The 19,884-nt window shown below is 41.3% G+C and overlaps 1 protein-coding gene across 2 annotated transcripts in view; it reads left to right on the forward strand.

The window, feature by feature from the left end:
- The window catches only part of TPR (translocated promoter region, nuclear basket protein), a 133,600-nt gene that overhangs the window by 4,247 nt on the left and 109,469 nt on the right, over positions 1–19,884 (forward strand). For both annotated transcript variants that reach the window (XM_033961292.1, XM_033961293.1), the window contains exons 2-9: positions 1,463–1,567; positions 2,771–2,844; positions 3,980–4,076; positions 5,397–5,500; positions 12,309–12,473; positions 13,953–14,045; positions 16,095–16,175; positions 19,642–19,729. In XM_033961292.1, the coding sequence (XP_033817183.1) occupies positions 1,463–1,567; positions 2,771–2,844; positions 3,980–4,076; positions 5,397–5,500; positions 12,309–12,473; positions 13,953–14,045; positions 16,095–16,175; positions 19,642–19,729 (807 nt within the window). The remainder of the gene's footprint in view (positions 1–1,462; positions 1,568–2,770; positions 2,845–3,979; positions 4,077–5,396; positions 5,501–12,308; positions 12,474–13,952; positions 14,046–16,094; positions 16,176–19,641; positions 19,730–19,884) is intronic.

Consider the following 19,884-nt stretch of genomic DNA (forward strand, 5'->3'; position numbering starts at 1 on the left):
ACAAAATGAGATTATAGAGTAGACTGTAAATAAAGTACACACTTTGGGAGTCACTGCATTATCAGCGGGAGCCCAACCTACCTGAACAACCGCCTCATCCAAACTACGGTACATCAACTAGACATCAGAAAACCCACACTCCATTCACGCACCCTTCAATCAAATAAGTCAAACGGAAAAAAACTATATGATGATGGCCTCCTAACCACACAAGCAGCAAAACTCGACAACCAAATCTCGAATCTACTACTTATGACCCCAGACGACAAAACATTCAGAAAAGAAATAAAGATTACTTTTCAAGAAATTCATGTAAACAACTTAATACCACTTGCTCCTTCCCACTTCCCAATACCTTCCCGATTCCCCAAAGCAGTGGTCTCAAACGCAAACCCTTTGCAGGGCCACATTTTGGATTTGTAGGTACTTGGAGAGCTTCAGAAAAAAAGTCTTATTAAAGAAATGAGGTAAAACTCTTTCTAGTTTATAAATCTTTCCTTTTGGCTAAGTCTTAATAATAATATTGTCATTTATAGCTAAAGAGACATATGATCAAGAAACAGTTTTATTTTACTTTTGTGATTATGATAAACATACCGAGGGCCTCAAAATAGTACTTGGCGGGCCACATGTGGCCCCCGGGCCGTGAGTTTGAGACCACGTTCCCAAAGCAACCTCAATTACTCTTTATCTCCTCTAGAAATTACCAGATATCTTATTCATGTAATACGTTTTTTGTCATTCTTTTGTAATCTGCCTTGAACCGCAAGGCAGTGGCAGAATAGAAATCTCTAATGTAATGTATATTACAGCGCAACAATAATAGAATAAAGTGCATAATATAAAATGTAATAATTACATTATATATGTGATAATTAAATAATATATTATGCCTCCCCCCCCGGTCCATGGAAAAATTGTCTTGCATGAAACTGGTCCATGGTATAAAAGAGTTTGGGGGCTGCTGGTGTATAAGGCAGAAGTTTCTCTCATCTGTCAATGCAGCTCCAGTTAAAATCAAAGATTTATTTTTTTAACTTAAATAAGAGTTATCACAAATATCTCAAAATGGCTTAGATGACTTAAATACACTCAAATGTAGAACTCTCCAACATTGATGCAGGGAAAACATTAAGAGCATAAGCATTGCTATACTAGGTCAGACTAAAGTCCATCAAGCCCCGAATCTTGTCTCCAACAATGGCCATTTCAGTTCACAAAAACGTAAACAGCTCATCTAAAATTATTAATGCCGAAAAGGCAGTACTCTGCATTTAGCGAATGAGTAAGATTATTTTTGTTTTTGATTAGAGAATGCTAAATATTTTAGCACAGTAAAATGTGTTGTCCCTTTTCCATAGATCTCTGAGCTGAAAACAGTTGTAAATTGCTTGTGTAGTTATAAAGTAAATGATGGAATCACTTGGTTCCCTTTCAAAGGTTTAAGTATTTTCCTTTTCAGAGCAACAGTACTTTGAGGTGGAAAAGCGGCTTGCTCAGAGTCGAGAGAGACTGGTAACTGAGTCCCAGGAATGTCAGAATCTGAGGGAACAACTTGGCAAACTTAGTAAGTATAAATTTGAACATGTACATTACAGCTGTTGGTTAGTCCATAAGAGTCATTTGGGGTGCAGAAGCTCTGCCTCGGGGGCAAAGTCCTTAGAAGTGTTCTACAACATGTTTCATTTTCATTGTGACTGCTGAAGACATATCACTGTGTACAGAGATGGCAACTGCAGTAGAAGTGGTATAAGGACTTGAGAGCTATGAATTTACATTTTCTCAGTTTGGTTAAATTCCTCCGCTTTCCTTACGGTTATTGGACCAGAGTCATCCATGGCATGACCTTTAAGGCAGGACAGCTTGCGCATAAGAGAACTGACCTCCGGCATTCCCGAGGCCTGGCCAGTATAGGATTAATTTTTTTTGTAATGGACTTTTTGCCTTATATGCTAGTATACACTCACAAAAGTTATTTTTACAAGTAAGCATTGGGATCAGTTGGGATAGTGCATGGGTAAAATCATAAGATGCATGCAAAATATGTTCATACATCAGCCAAGTATATTTCCAGTGCAATAGGTGAGACATTCTAGACCAGTGGTCTTAAACTCAAACCCTTTGCAGGGCCACATTTTGAATTTGTAGATACTTGGAGGGCCGCAGAAAAAAATAGTTAATGTCTGTAAGGCCTGCATATTATTTGCAGCGTCCTCCAGCTTCCCCCCTGGCCTCCCGGTCTTAGTTTCAGCTAATTACCGCTGCCTGCGGAGAAGATTGCCGGTGCTGTAGCATTCCTTGCAGGCTGCCAGCAGACACAGTAATGAGTCTTACCACAGTGAAAAGGTTTTGCGCATCATGGTCTGAGAGTGCTAGTGGGGGATTCAATTGCTGTCTGTCTTCAGCTGGTGGTGGTGGAAACTGGACAGATCTTGTTACTATTGCATTTGAAAGCAAAATAGTGCTTCTCGGTCTAGTTTATGGGGCACACCTAGCCAGTCCGGTTTTCAGGATACCTGCAGTGAATATGCTTGAGAGATTGGCTCTTTTTCTATTCAGATCTATATCTCACGCACATACATTGTGGGTATCCTGAAAACCTCCCTGGGCTGAGTGTGTCCCAAGGATTGGGGTGAGAAGCGCTGCTTCAGAGGCGTTATTCAGCCCTCTGTAGGAAAAGTATTTTTCACTGGAAAAATAAGCTGTATTTTGGGGGGCCACCTGTTTTTTCTGGCAGGTTTCTCAAAGCTATTACTTTTTTGTCCTTCAGATGAACAATTGAGAATATTAAATGTGAAAAATAAAGAACATGAAGCTGCTCAAGATCACTTTTCTACTGTACAGGTATTGAAAAATAATTGGCAGACGTCTTGCTAAGTTTTGAGCCCTTAATTAGAATTTAGGGGGTGGTTGTGCTCTTTAATGAAAGTCTGTTTCTAATCAAATGATAGGGACTGGGGGGATGGCAAAAGTTTGGATTAGATGTAGGCAATAGGCAGTGTAGGATCCAGATTTTTTCATAGAAATTGATGCTGGTGGCACAGAGAGCAACAGTAACGGCTAAACTACGGGAACTATCCATGTGCAGCTTATGAGCTAAGTATGTGCTGACTTGACCTTTTTTTTCCATTTGCTGCTGTTGTTGCCTGTGTATGATCGACATATCTTGAAGTCAAGTGATCTCTGAGGAAGGGAGATTACAAATTCTACTCCTTTCAGGGTGGAGATGGAATAAACCTACCTCCCCTCCCCACACATAATAATCAGTTTATATCCCGCAAGGCCGTAAAGTTCTATGCGGTTTACAAGAGTTTAAAAAAAACCAACCAACCAGTGTGCCATAGCCCACAGTTTGCGATACACTGGTCTATAATGCATCTTAAATAGAAAACTATCTTTCTCCAAAAGCATTTTATTTAAAAAAAAACAAAAAAAAACCTAGTTAAATTAAAAATATCCTATTTATATAAAAAGAAATTTCATTAATAACAAGTTATTATTAATATTGACAGGGGTCGCCATGCAACAAATTACTCAAAATTGGAAAGATTATACTAAATTAAATTATACATTTTGGTGGAATTCAATTTGTCATATATATAAGATGGAAAAGATGATAGCGTTACAACAAGGGAATTTTCATAATTTAAAAAAAATATGGGAACCATTGACTAATTATTCTAATGATCAGATATCTTAGCACATGGGTAACAGATATGTGGGGGAGGGGTGGGACATGTATATCATATGGAATTAGGAATATTGATAAAAAGGGGGGTATTTATTTTATCTTACAAGATGATTTGTTTGTAAATACAAGTGATATATGAAAATTGGTTATATTATGTTTAATTCACTTGTTGTAAGAATTCAAAAATGAATAAATAAATAATTAAAAAAAAAAGAAATTTCATTAAAAAAAAATCATTGATTTTTATCCATCCTTTGTCCAATCAGCTGATATTCTGTTCAATTTCAGAATCAGCTTACCAGAGCAAAAGATGAACTGGAAGCGGAAAAGAGGGATTTGGTGCGAACAACTGAACGACGGGCTGAGGAGCTGGAGCATCTCCATGGTAAGGAGGACTGAAATTGTTCACAAAATTATTTGTGATCTCTAAAATAAAGCTTTATAGATTTTTAAATTTGTGAGTTTATGGAAATCTAAGACAGATAAGTCAGTTTTTGAAATGAAATTATACAGGGGTTGCCATCTAACATATAACCAATAATTGGAAAAATCACAAAAACCTGTGTAGTAGTGATTTTCAGCTGCTATCCAGATAACCTGTGCATTCAGTCATGCCGAAAGGCAGTCTTAAACTAAACATTAGAATCTCAGTTGTCCAGCACCCATGGGGGACTGGTGGATGCCAGATAACTATTTTTCTGGTTGATTGAGAGTGTGTTTGAAACCTTGTCTAACACAGATCTCAATTCCCCCCCCTCAGTCCTGAATCACCAGCACAGAAGCAGCAGTCCTGAGCTGTAACCCCCCCTCCCCCTTAAGCCCCAAAGTAGCAGAAGCAGGTGGCAGTCCTGTGCCATGAACCTCCTCGTTCTCTTCCTTTCTTACCCAAAGCAACAGGAGGCAGCACTCAAAATGGGCTGTTTGCGGCTAGCCCTGGCAGGGCCTTTCCTCTGATGCGTCACGCTGCTGTTTCAGGACAGGTGGGAGATGAGGGTTCGCGACTCGGGACTGCTGCTGCTGGTGCTTCAGTAGACTTTTTTTTTTTCCTGGCGATTTTTTTTTTTTTGGATTGGATGAGAGTGCTGGTTAACGGAGATTTTACTGCAACATAGTAAATGACAGCAGATACATATCTGAACAGTCCATCCAATCTTCCCTAATAGTAGTTGGTGGTGGCGGCTGCTGTTCAATCTGCAAGCCACCCTTTCTAAAATTGATCCCTACTCTTCATCTCTCTTGCAGTCATTTGATAAAGATGTTATGGATCGCGGTGTATAAGGGAGGGATAAAGAGCCAGTGAATAAACTGTTAGTTTACTGCCTTGTTAGTCCATTTGAATGCACAGAAACCAAGTTGAATACATAAAAACAAAAAATGTGATATTTTTATTTGACTAACAATAGATTTCATGACTAGCTTTTGTTCAAGCAGAATGAACAAAAGGTGGCAATACTAGAAATGTAGGTGAATCATGGAAATAATTCCCATAATACCTCGTAGTCTGAAGGGGAAAAATGTGTAGGTGAGGGAAAGGAATGACTAGGAATCAGAATATGACAGGCAGTAGAATTTTATAGCTTAAAATCTGGGCTTTTTAGCTTATTATGTACCCTAGGGACAGATTTGGTAAGATGATTCTTTATTTTGGCACATTTTTGTTTTAATTGTTGACCCTGGCTGCTGATGTTCTTTGCTTTTTCAATAGAGGACCTTAAGCGTCTGAATGCTAAACTCATTGAAACAAACACAGCAAAGGTAGAGCTGCAGCTGAAGCTGGATGAGCTGCAGTCCTCTGAAGTCTCAGTGAAGGTTAGTAGCCATTTGATCACTGTCATTATCCTTAGACTCTGAAGTAATAAATTGTGAAAGATTTTTCAATAAGCAAATGGTTAAGAAGGCATGTTAGGGAGGAAGTGACATCATCGAAGAGATGGCTTCCTGCCCACCAAACTCTTCCCTGCCCCGATATAATTTGCTTTTGTTAGCAGAGTCAACTGGACTAAAACTCTGCTCATTCGGTGCTAACGTGCAAAGTTAGCTGTGAGAGTTATGACGACTAAAAATCAATGGCCAGATTTGAAGTTGTTTGCTTACCAGTCATAGAACTGGGACACTGTGGCCTTGTACCATGTGAACCCTTTCCTTGAAGAAGGGTAAGGCACTTGCGGGCTTATTAGACCCTGCGACCGAACAAGATATGACTGATGAGGGAGTCCCGTTCAGCCTCAAGAGTAGAGCTCCAGGGCTGTCTTTGTGAATTGAAAATTACAATGCAAACTATTGAGAGAGAATTACATCAGGATGTTGATGGCTTCCAGAAAACAGTGGAGGATATGGGCCTGCAACTTGTAGAGAATTTGAAGAAAAATGACTAGACCATGATGGTGATATTGTGCAGTTCTAGAGCTGCTGTGAGATACTGGAGATCAAGCAAGAGGAGTTACTCTTAAAGATTGAAGATGGCAAGAACAGAGCATGCCAAAATATGAGCAAGAGGTCTCCCAGAGTTGCAGACAGGTGACTTGGTTACTGAGTAAATGCGGAAGACTCTGAACAATTCGTACAAGAAGCAGATCCTGAGGCTGATCTTCCGCAGATAAACTTGAGAAAGTGCATGTAGCCATTAGTCCAATACCAGGCCGCCCATGGGACATAGTGGCTTGTTTCCTGGTAAAAGAAAAATTTTGGCAGTGGCTCAGAAAGCAGGCCACATATGATGGGAAGATGCTAAGGCCTAGATGACTTTACTAACAAATTCTACAGTATAAAGTATAGTGGTACCTTGGTTTACGAGCATAATTCGTTCCAGAAGCATGCTCTTAAACCAAAACACCTGTATATCAAGCAACTTTTCCCATAAGAGTTAGTGTAAACTTGAACAATTCGTTCCACATCCCCAAAAACTTAATTACCATTAGGGACGCCTCCACCGCTGCCTCTGCCACAGACCCATCCACGTGGTTCCTCCAATTCTCCTCTGCTGCTGTTCGCTGCCTCTCACTGCGGGTGGTGCTGGCTAAGCAAACCGCCGCCGCCACAGAGCCCGACTGGACACTGTTGGCTCTGCTGCTCCCGGACGCTTCCCCCCCCCCTTCACGGATGCCACTACCCCCTCTGCTGGGACTCGCAGGTGCTGGCTCACTCCTGCCGGACGCACCCTGACTCCCATGCTCCACCCGAGGCCACCGGTGCTGCTATTGCCTCTTCCCCCCCTTCCCGGCCCTGTCCTTACCCCTGCACCACCGGTGATAGAAAGTGCCTGCCGCCGATCTGCTGCTGAGCTTTGAGCATCTGCGCATGCTCAGGCCTTCTGGATCTCACCCTCTCTGAGATTCTCATGAGATCTCGAGTCTCTTGATAATCTCGGTGAGGGTGAGATCCAGAAGGCCTTGAGAATGCGCAGATGCTCAAGGCTCAGCAGCATATTGGCGGCAGGCCCTTTCTAACTCCGGTGGCACATGGGTAAGGACAGGGCCGGTCGGTAGATGTGGAGGAGACGATCGTGAAGGGAGGGAGTAGTGCCGGTGGCCTCGGGGGCGGGGGGGGGGGAGCAATACTGTTGGTTCCTGCGGTCGGGTGGGGGCTCGCAAAGTCAATCTTGCAAAACACTCGCAAACCGGGTTACTCGTAAACCGAGGTTTGACTGTATTTAGTACCGTATAAAGTATTTAGGGGTCTTAGTAAGCCCTCGACAGAAATGTTTAATAGCTTAAGGCAGGGGCATATTTTTGATGACTGGCATTGAGTACCCTGATAGCAAAACCAGAGAAACACCCCTCCAAATGTGGATCTGATCACCCAGTTTCCCTTTTGGGGACAGTATAAGCTCTTCACCAAAATTCTGGCTCAGCGGCAAGTTGATTCTGGATGACCAGTCAGATTTTGTCCAGGGGCGCCAGCATACGATAAGAAGAGTCTTGCATGTTGTTTATTCAAATAGAACTATGGCCACACCCAATGGTGATTGTGGGGATAGATGCGGAGAAGGCCTTTGATAGGGTCTAGTGGCTCTTCCTGTTTGGTACACTGGAAAAGGTAGGAACTACTGGCAGAATTTTGGTTTTACTGTATTTGGAAACGTAAACCACCTAGAGTTCAAAGGGCAGCATTTTTTCAACTACATGAGTCGGGTGGAATGGTAGTCCTCTTTTTTTAGATATTACATAGCTGCTCAATTGAGAGTTATGTTAACCTGGCGCAGAGACACTCATGAAACATGGATATAGATGGAATCTTGGTTTATTTATTTAATTCATTTTCTATCCTGCTCGCCCCAAAGAGCTCAAAACGGGTTACAGGTTGACATACATAATATACAATTTACGATAGTTACACTACAAGATTTTTTGATACAAGTTTTTATCTTAATGTGACACATACTAGGGATCTAATAACAATAAACATAGCCTCATGTCCCCCATGTATACTATGTAGCCACACGGTGAGAGATCTTAAGCCAGAGATAGGGTGGGCACATCCCTTTAGAGCTTTAACTCTAACCTTGTGGCTTCAAACTAGGATGCGGTTATTTTAAATGGCAATAGTTTTGGCTGAGGATTTTGCTCCTGGCCACATGGCTACCAGATGTAAATGCTGGGCATAGGGAGGCCTTGATCAGCTGGGACAATTTCTGGTAAATGGACAAACTCTATCTGTATCAAAATTATTGGCAGAGTATGGTTTATCTCAGATGGACCAGTTCCAATACAGACAAATTTCAGCTTTCATTGGGATGAGAGCCCTCCCAGATCAACCAACAGACATAAGAGAAGCTCACACTTGAATTTTGTTTCTCCACCGGTTAGAGGATGTAAATTTAAAAGACATCATCAACATCTTTTCTCACATCAGGCAGCATTATGGGGTAAAGATCTGGAACAATTGCTTATGCCTACTACTTAGGGGAATTTAGGAAACACCTAAAAACATCTGTTCCCGAAGTATTTAGGTAACTGACCTGTACAATCTTATTCCACAATAACTGATCTCTAGAGCTGTTAATCACTAGCTCTTAACTTTGTTAATTCTACTCAATTTGTAGCATCTTTTAATCATTGTAAACTGCATAGAACTTCATGGTCCTGCGGTATATGAACTGTTATTATTATTATTACTTAAGGAAGATACTCTTTAGGACTGGGTTTGGGAGGGAAGCAGTGGAAAGGGGTGTATATCATGCATATATAGGGCATTATTACAACAGGGAGTCCCACTCATTTCATATATCCTTAAGTGGGAAAGCCTTCTCCAGAACCATCTGAAACCATCACAGTGGAAAATGGTATTTCAATCTCTGTTAAGGATATCCATGGTGAACAACCTGATAGAGAATGGTTATAAGCTATTGTATTGGTGGTATCTGACCCCAGCACGCCTACATCATATGAATAATAGAATCTCTGATTTATGTTAGAGAATTTCCTGGGGTACATTTGTATTGGGATATGATTTTTACCCTGTTTTCAGAAATATGTGAAACTCAGGTAGTGAAAGATATGGGCTGTAGTCTTTTGAATATGAAACCAGAAGGTGTCCTGGAAAATACCATAGTCTGGTCTCCCTGATAGTAACAACAGCCTTTGGCTGGTAGGGATCTTAAAATTCTGCCAGCTGAAATGTCCTTTTCAAAGCCCCCATGAACTGTTTCATACCAGGCACTGACACAACAGATTCTGTGTTATTTGGAGGTCACCAACGAGTTTCGCCTCTCGAACCATCTGTTCTGACCTGCCCGTAAGGGTAGGCTTGCCTCTAAGGCTATCGTTTCTAGATGGATTCATGCAGCCATTTCTGCTGCCTATGTGGCGGCAGGGAAAAAGCCCCGTCTTGGAGTCCGGACTCATTCTACTAGAGGTGTGTTATTGTCTTGGGCAGAATCTACATCAGTTTCGCCGGAAGAGATTTGCAGGGCGGATACATGGGGCTTCTCTGCACACCTTTACCAAGTTTTATCGGATTGATGTGGCGGCCAAGTAGGATGCTACTTTTGGGGCATCGGTGTTGGCAGCAGGCTCATCTGTCCCCCACCTAATGTTTAGGGACTGCTGTTACATCCCACCTGTTTCCAGCATCAAAGGGGATTGTACAAGAATGAAAGATTAGGTTCTTACCTCTGCTAATCGTCTGAGAGCCGCAGGGTTCGGTGCTTGGACCCATGCTCTTCAACATATTTATAAACGACCTGGAAATTGGTACGACGAGCGAGATGATTAAATTTGCAGATGATACGAAGTTATTCAGAGTAGTGAGGACGCAGAAGAATTGCAAAGACCTGCGATGTGACATTAACAGAACGAGACTTGGGAGTGATCATCAGTGCAGACATGAAAACTGCTGATCATGTGGAGAAGGCTTCATCTAAGGCAAGACAGTTGTTAGGTTGCATCCGCAGGAGTTTCGTCAGCCGGAAGCCTGAAGTCATAATGCCATTATACAGAACCATGGTGAGACCTCATTTGGAATACTGTGTGCAATTCTGGAGGCCACACTACCGAAAAGATGTGCTGAGAGTAGAGTTGGTGCAACGGATGGCCACCAGGATGGTCTTGGGGCTCAAGGATCTATCGTACGAGGAAAGGCTGAAAAATTTGCAGCTGTACTCACTCGAAGAACATAGGGAGGGAGGAGACATGATCGAGACATTTAAGTATATTACCGGCCGTATCGAGATGGAAGAAGAGATTCTCTTTCTCAAAGGACCCTCAGCCACAAGAGGGCATCCGCTCAAACTCAGGGGCGGGAAATTTCATGGCGACACCAGGAAATATTTCATCGAGACAGTGGTTGATCCTTCGAACGAGCTCCCGGTGCAGGTGATCGAGGCAAACAGCGTGCAAGAATTTAAGAGCAAATGGGATGCCCATGTGGGATCCCTTAGAAGGTTAAGCCAAGGGAACCTGTCACCAAGAGTGGGATCCCTAGGATAGTAGACTTGGGGGTGGGTCAGTAGAGTGGGCAGACCTGATGGGCTATGGCCCTTATCTGCCGTCATCTTCTATGTTTCTATGAGAAATGGGCCACGACATGGCAGATGAGATTTAACATGGATAAGTGTAAGGTGATGCATGTTGGTAAGAAAAAAATCTTGTACATGAATACAGGATGTCTGCTGCAGTACTTGGAGAGACCCCCCCAGGAAAGAGACTTGGGAGTACTGGTCAACAAGTCAATGAAGCTGCGCAATGTGCGGCAGTGGCGTAAAAGGTGAACAAACTGCTACGAATGATTAAGAAGGGATCACGAACAGATCGGAGAAGGTTATCATTCCGCTGCACCGGGCCATAGTACGCCCCCACCTGGAACACTGCATCCAGCACTGGTCGCCGTACATGAAGAAGGACATGGTACTACTTGAGAGGGTCCAGAGAAGAGCGACTCAAATGGTTAAGGGACAGGAGGAGTTGCCGTATAGTGAGAGAACCTGGGCCTCTTTTCCCTTGAAAAGAGGAGACTGAGAGGGGACATTCAAGATAATGAAGGGAATAGACTTAGTAGATAAGGACAGGTTGTTCACCCTCTCCAAGGTAGAGAGAACGAGAGGGGACTCTCTAAAGATAAAAGGGGATAGATTCCGTACAAATGTAAGGAAGTTCTTCACCCAAAGAGTGATAGAAAACTGGAACGTACTTCCGGAGGCTGTTATAGGGGAAAACACCCTTCAGGGATTCAAGACAAGGTTAGACTCAGGGCACTGGTCTTTGACCTAAGGGCCGCCACATGAGCGGACTGCTGGGCATGATGGACAACTGGTCTGACCCAGCAGCGGCAATTCTTATGTTCTTAAGCCCACCCTATTTCTGTCCGGTTTGCAGGTTGCCTGGCCGATTACTGGTAAGCTGGATTTCAGTCTCGGTCCAGCCTTTCTGGGAATGCCATCTAATTAACTATGGAGTCAGGTTAGCGGAGTTCCTGGGTTTTTGCCCTCTTCTGACTGTACAGGCTGTTTCTCCCTATAACCCTGTTTTCAAGTTCAGGTTTCTTAATGTTTAGTAATCTGTTTTCCAATTTGCATTGTTGCTGTTTTGAATATGTTAATATGAGCAGAATTGATTGTTTGGTGGGGAGTTCCCCTCTCTCTCTCTCTCTCTTGTTTCTTGTTTCTCTTGTACAGATTCCTGTCTACTTGAAGACTAACTGGTGTCCAGGGATCATGCTCTAGGACAGGGGTGTCAAATGTTGTTCCTTGAGGGCCGCAATCCAGCCTGGTTTTCAGGATTTCCCCAATGCATATGCATGAGATCTATTTGCATGCACTGCTTTTATTGTATGCTAATAGATCTCATGCATATTCATTGGGGAAATCCTGAAAACCCGACTGGATTGAGGACCAACATTTGACACCCCTGCTTTAGCAGATGAGCACAGTGGGAGGGGTTGAATTTCTGTTAATTGAAGTTCCTACTGCCCCTGGTAACAGGGGAACACTACTTCCCACTTGTTCCCAGCATTAAGAGTGGATTTACAAGAAAGAAGATTAGCAGAGGTAAGAACCTAATCTTTCGTTGGTGCAGGATGGAACAAATCCAAGCAGGATAGTGTCATTTTTATTCCAATCTTTCCCTGACAATGTCAACTGTTATATCTCTTTTTCTTGTTTTTTTTTTGTTTTTTTTTCAAGTATCGCGAGAAACGAATGGAACAAGAGAAAGAATTGTTGCAGAGTCAGAACACCTGGCTGAATGCTGAACTGAAATCTAAAACAGATGAAGTTTTATTTCTGGCCAGAGAAAAAGGAAATGAAATTCTTGAATTAAAATGTAATCTGGAGAACAAGAAAGACGAGGTAAAGTAACAAGTTTGAAATGGTTTTAAGACTTATTTATCTCAGAATTATTTGAAATAAGACAGTAAGGGTGGTTTAACATAGTCTAGAGTGCTTGATTCTTCCAGAAAGAACTAGAACTGAGTTCGTTCTCCAAAATTTTCTTCCTTGAGCACAGAAAAGAAATGTTTGTTTAGCACATCAGCTTTATCCTTTATTGCTCTCCACATAGTGGTCGTTAGCATCTTTTAGTCTTGAATTTCTATTCCTTGTCGTCCTTCTTTCTCTAATATACCAGAAAATAATTTTTCTCACCTTTCTGTACATCTCCAGTCATTATTTCTTCTGACTGTGCTTTGGCCAGCCATATTTCTCTTCTTTGAATTTTAATCAGTATTCTTTTTCTTTTTTTGTTTTCCTTCTCATGTCCTTCTGTTTCATAAATGCCACCTCCTTTGCCGCTAGTTTTTCAGTTGTTTAGACCCCAGACTACAAAACATTCAGAAAAGAAATACTCTACTTTTCAAGAAATTCCTGCAAACGACTTAATACCGCTAGCTCCTTCCCACTTCCTAATACCACTTCCCAATACCTTCCCGATTCCCCAAAGCAACCTCATCTACTCTTTATCTCCTCTAGAAATTACCAGATATCTTCATGTAATATGTTTTTTTGTAATCCGCCTTGAACCGCAAGGCAATGGCGGAATAGAAATCTCTAGTGTAATGTAATGCTTTGCTTTTCCTCTTACTTTTATTTAATTTCCATACATAAAATTCTATTCTCATTTTCAGCTTGAGCCATTGTCTTTGCACTTCTCTTTTAGCCTCCAGTCCACCAGCTCTGTCTTCAGGTATTCCCCCATTTTACTCAAGACACCTTATTTGAAATCCAGGACTTTTGAGTTGTTTGTATCTGCACAAAAAGGCTAGGTAAATTAAAATAAAGATTAGAGAATGACATAGAGAACATAAGAATTGCCACAGTGGCCCCCAGGAACAGATTTGCATGCCTGTCACTTTCATTATATACAAATCTCTGTCATGCATAGTCATTGGGGCTAGCTTGAAAACCCGATTGGCCCAGTGGTCCTCCAGGACAGGGTTGGGAACCACTGCTCTATATCTCTAAGGCCCTCCCCCTAAGTTCAGCATCTTCCTTCTACATTCTTATTCTCCCCCATGTCTAGCCATTATCCCTCTGTCCATATACCTTCCCATGTCTGACATTGCTCCTCTGTGTCCATATACCATCCCCCATACAGCATTCCCTTATGTGTCCCTGTTCCTATGCTCCTATCCATGCCCAAAATCTCCCCTCTTTATCCCATAATATACTAAGCTCCTAGTGTTGGAAGGAGGGGTGAGTGAAATCTTCAGAAATAAAAGGGATATATTAATGGCTTGCTTTCTTTTTTAAAGCACTTGAAGTTGTCTTTTCCCTCACGGGATGTCCAAGCCAAAATAAAACCAATATGGATGTTGTTTTGAAATCTTTCAGGTCACTCGAATGGAAGAGCAAGTAACTAGTCTGAAGTTATTGAATGAAAATCTTCAGAAGCAGGCAGGTGACCTGCTTAATAAAGTAAAGGAGGTGAGTTGGAAAATCTTTTCAGAACACCTACAAGCACCAACTGGACACTTAAAGTTGTATTTGAATTTCAAATTAGAATGTCTGTTTTACAGAGGCATATAAAAACATGAAAATTCAATGAAAAAAGTACAATGATAAAAAATACAGTGGTAAAAATCCAACCGGACCACTGTATTTTTTATCATTGTACTTTTTTCATTGAATTTTCATGTTTTTATATGTCATTGTATAATTATCTCCAGAACATCTGTATCCACAGTTTATTTTGTTTTTGTTTTCATCGGTGGATTGTTTTCTCTGTGGATCATTGGGTCTCCACAGTTTATTTTGTTTTTGTTTTCATCGGTGGATTGTTTTCTCTGTGGATCATTGGGTCTCCCCATTTTTCTTTGTTTTACAGAGGCACATTTTTAGGAGAAAACAAAGGGGGCATGAGGAAATGCATACAGCGCTTGTATTTTGAATTTTTTTTAATAAGGGGAGGGTATATCTATTTCCTTCCCCTTCTCATTAATTTTGTATGTGCATGTTTGCCATGAATCATAGTGAAAGTATATGGCAAGGATAATGGTCTCATTTAGCTAAGCTTAGAGCATTAGGAAACACAGAGTATATCATTAAAACTATATATAACATAACATAACATCGTGCTTATTAGTCATATAACCATAAATTCAAAGTGGTTTACAAAAGACTATAAACAAATACAATATTATTAAGAACAGAATAAATTATTTAACCAAGTATTTTGAGAAGAGATAAGTTTTCAGCTGAATTCTAAAATGTTCTTTATCATGAGAAGCTACTTGAAATGCCAAAGTATGGTCCAGAAATTTCTTGCTTTTACAGCCTTGTACAGAGGGAAAATTAAACAAGGCGTGAGTTTTTCAACTATGTTTATACGATGCTATAGAAAATCTATTAACCAAATAGAGTGGAGCAGTGCCATATAAAACCTTATAACAAAAACAACCCAACTTAAACAAAACATGAGCCTCCATCGGCAACCAATATAGCCTGCAATAAAATGGCGTGACATGGTCATACTTCTTCAGGCCATAAATCAGTCTAACCGCCGTATTCTGAATCGGTAGTAATCTGGCCATGTCTTTCTTAGTGATTGTTAGATGAACAATGTTACAGTAGTCAATAAGACTCAATAACAAAGATTGAACCAAAAGTCTAAAAGCAGAATGCTCAAAATATGGTTTGACGGTTCGCAATTTCCATAAAGTATAATAACCTTGTTGTACACCGTATCATCCTTGGGAGTGTAACGTGTGCTCTGGAGCGTGTGTCCATCCCACAATGAAGCAATACATGTTGGGCTGTGACTTTATATCGTATAGCAACAAAACCAAAGAAGACAAGGGGTCCAACTTCGTCTGCAGTAGAAAACCAACCAGAGCAAACAAACCAAAACTGCAGGCTTGTACACGATGCAGGCAAATTTTATTGTGACAAATAAATCATATCTAAAAACCTTTTACCAAATGAGGGACCCAACACGGTCCGTGTTTCGGACAACCTTCATCAGGGGTCCATGGTAAAGAAGAAGGAAAGAAAAAATGTCACAAAAAGACTGGAAAGATCACGTTAATGTCACGCCAAAAGTCGCAAATTACTGTAAATGATCGCCAGCAACTTGTGTGTTCTGCTAGAAATGACACATTGATCAGAAATCCAACCATGTTAAGATTTCATCAGATTTAATAATTGACAGTTGCTGGTGTAATATAACTTCTGAGCTATACTTCATATGAATTTTCATCTTTTTGATATGTAATGTGCTATCTTCCATCTTTCCTCTTGCCTTGATTTCTCCTAGGTGTAGTTGGCTTCATGATAAAGCTTCCAGTACAACCCTCCCTCCCTAATTTAAATAAAAATAAAATTGGTGAAAGGTTTCTTTTGAAGGGGAAACTGTTAGTATACTTGGTGGGTTTGGAATTTGAGAACATTTGATCCTCTGACTTTGAAATGAACATTGTACCAGGAAGCGTGAGCCTGACTAAGTGACTCAAAATAATGGCCACATTTCTTTTTCAGGCAAAAGAACAGCAATCCAGTATGGAAGAGAGGTTCCAGAATGAGCTAAATGCTAATATCAAACTTTCCAATTTATACAAGGTGAGATTGAAGTTTGTTTTGGAATTGCTTTCTGTCTGGCTTCATCTATTCTGTCTCTTAGGACAAGAAGTTTTCTAGAAGTTTTTCAGTCTCCATTTAGATTGGTGAATACACTGTAGGATACCAGACATTTTACTAGAACATCTTTCAGAGGGGAAAAAGCTGTTAAGGCAGTTTACAGACATAAAAAAATAAACAATGCTTGAGGACCTGATTGTAAAAACCGCTTAGATAACCTTGATAGGCGGTATATAAAATCCTAATAAACTTGAAACAAATCAGTAGGTCATAAAGGATTAAAAAACAAACAGACGTGAAGGGCAGAGTCTCAACTGAAACTGCAAGAGAAAAACTTTTCAAAAGTGTATCATTAAGAGTCGAAAGCATCCACTTCAACATCGGTGTCGGGAGACCTTGCTCCACCCGCTAAGCCAGCTAAAAGCCTGCCAGCTTCCCAACAGGTCTCGCAGGTCAGCCTTGCATAGAGTCCCTTGATGCCGACCAAGCGACAACCGCTTTTGCGTCTGGCCTCTCGTCCAGCGAGATATGCATCCTCTTCAATGGCACCCTCTCCAAGGCCAGACATGGCACCGATGGTATCGGCAGAACGCCTAAAGGTATCAGTGCTCTCGTACCGTGAAAAGCTCGAAGCGCTTTTCCAAGTCAGTGACATGTTCAAACTCCTTACTCCATCGGTACTGGCCCAGCCTGAGCATAAAGCCACCAGGTCCTGTGGAACCGATATACTGGATCTCCAGTACAGCATCGACGTTCCACGTCCAAAAGTAGCTCGTCTCATCACAGAGCCCATTCTCCATCACGGTGTCAATCCAGTTCTTCAAGGCATCAGCGGGCAATTCGCAAACTTTCTCAAGTTCTTAAAGTGTCAATACATTTTTAAAGCTGTCTGTACCGGGGCTCAGTGGATGACGTCACCCATATGTGAGAATATCTGCCTGCTGTCCCTGAATAACACCTGTTACGGTAAGAGACTAAGAGGAAGACAAAAAGGACAAAAAATCTAAAAAGAGGGACGTGCCACAAAAGGAAAACCAGGCAATTGGAACGAGTATAGCATCAACAAAGGGAAAATAAAAATTCAGAAGAAACACAGTAAGGTTACTTGGCTTGAGACTTCCTCAGCATCGCTATATAAAGAATGGAAACAAAGATAGGTGTATTTTGTTCAAGAATCTGGGAAGGCCCAAGCAGAATGTTTACATTCCAGAGCAGTGAGAAAGATGCTGTATGTTGGGATTATGTGCAAGTTCTTGGTACCATGGTGGTGATTCTAGAATTGGTCCCTTGGGCTCAGCCTCACATGCTGTCCCTTTATTCATCTGATTAATTTGTTGGTGTGCCAGAGTTATGACATGCACCTCCCATAGTCTTTGAAAGCCAAAGCCAGTCTAAATTGGTGACTTGGTGCAGATGCAAATGACAGATGTGAATCTTGTGTTACTGAAAGGCTTATTGTCTTAGCAAGGTAGCTCAAGATCAATGGATAGCAACCAAGATGCAGTGTTCCATCAGTAGACTAGAAGCCAGTGCCATGGGATGTGTCATGCTTGGCAGACTTTCCTCTACACGGCATCCATGTTTGCCAGTATGTGATTGGCTGCAAAATGCATGGGATTTTAGACACTCCAGGGGTTTGAACCAGAAGGAACTGGTCTTTCACATGTGGAGATCACCACTTTTAAAGCACACATCCTTTAAAAATGCTCTCAAGAAAAACAAGAGAGCTGCCATACTGGGTCAGAAAGGAAGGTCTCTCTATCAGTTTAGTATCTTGTTTCTACTAACAGCCAAGCTAAGTCACATGTACATGGGAGAATCCCAAAAGGTACTAAAATTCCATGTTGCATATCTCTTCCCCAAGATTACTTTAATAGGTTAAGGACTTCAACTCCAGCAATTTGTCAAACTTTTTTATTTTTAACCCAAGTACATTAACCGCTTTTACGATATCCTCAAATAATGTATTCTAGAACTTAATTATGCATTGGGTGAAATAATATTTTCTCTTGTTAAATGTATCATTTTATTGTTTGAACTTTCTAGACTGCTTTATCTATGCACCACCTAAGTTTTCTGTGGTAGCCTCAAATGCTTTCCTACCTTTGCACAATGGTCACCTGGGTCAATCATGAGCCATTTGCAACACTCGGCCTAGAAGGGGCTGTGATTTAACATTCAAAATTCCTGCCTGAGGCCACATCTAGGAAAGGAGCATCCAATCCTGATGAGCCTTATCCTTTCTGTCAGCTAAAAACTATAGTATCTTGACAATCTATTTTGTTGCCATTAGATCCATCACTATGGATCACCACCTGCTCTAGATTTGGGCAGACAACTCCCATTCTCCAAGATTCAGGGAGTATCTGTTCAAGTAGTCTGCTTGTACATTCTCAAAACCCACAATGTGAGGTACTAATAGCTGAACACGGATCTCGGTCTAACACAGCAGCCTTCCTGGCTACCACTGCAGTTTCCACCCCTCCTTGGCAGTTGACAAATGCTACCACTGAAGTACTGTCTGAACAAATCTCAAATGTTATGTTATTAAAAGGTGGCTTATTTTCAGAAGTCAGATTTTTAGTGGTGGTTGAGGCACAAAGAAAGGGGTAAGCCACTATAAAAGTGAATATTGTGAGATGACTTGAAGAGGCTGAAGTCAGCTTATATTCTTAAGGGTCTGATGCTTCCTAGGAGTCTTAAGGGCACCTTTTTAGCCAGAATCCCCCCCCCCCCCTGATTTCTCCTGTTGAGGTTTGTAAAAGCCAGAGCTTGACTTTCCTTGCTTCCCCCCCCCCAAGCACCATAGTTTGGATACCCTAGAGTAGGCATTTCTTCATCCCACCTGGTGTTTTATTACATTCCATTCATTCTGGAATGATCTGATGGATGAAGAGAGAGAAAGAGAAAAGGGTTTGGTCTTACCATCTAATTTCCTTTCCTTGAGTCTAACCAACCAGACCAGAGACTCATCCTAGCTTAAAACTTAGTTGGATGGTGGTTGCAGATTTTTCCTCACAGTTCATGATGGAGAACAGCAGGGAGCCCTCTTGAATTCTTTAGTGTATTTGAGGAGGGGGGGGGTTGGATTCTGAATTCTGTCTTTCAAGGATTGTTCAGAGTTACATTTGTTAGATATTGCTTTATAATTGATGTGGCTACATGGTACTTTTTTTTGTAGGCAATGTTTAATTGCTTTTAAATTTGTCTCCATCTGCTGGCTGGGGGGCATAATCCACTCATTTCGAACTAGTCTGGTTGGATTCATGGAGAGGAAATTAGGTGAAACTAAATTTTTCCCTTATCTAGTTATTTGGACTTCTGGAGAAGGAGCATTGCACAGTGCTGTCTGTGAAAGTGCAGATGCTAATTAGAGGAAGGGGCAATAATAATTTCTGTTTGACACAAAAGAAGCACGATGTAACAGCACTCTTTGTCCTGTGTTCAGAGTGCAGCTGAGGACTCTGAAGCTAGGAGCACAGAGCTAACCCGGGCTGTTGAGGAACTGCACAAACTTCTGAAAGAGGCTGGAGAAGGTAGGGCCTGCTTGTCACCTGGATTTGCTTACTAAAGTTTCGTTGTTTTTTAATCTTTTCTTTTAAATTCTTTCTTGCTTATTATGTATTTCCGATGATTTATATACTTCTCCGATTGTCCAGTTTCTCTTCCTGTAAACCGCCTTTAACTATTA

Source organism: Geotrypetes seraphini, chromosome 10 (genome assembly GCF_902459505.1).
Source record: "Geotrypetes seraphini chromosome 10, aGeoSer1.1, whole genome shotgun sequence".
In the NCBI taxonomy this organism is placed as follows: domain Eukaryota; kingdom Metazoa; phylum Chordata; class Amphibia; order Gymnophiona; family Dermophiidae; genus Geotrypetes; species Geotrypetes seraphini.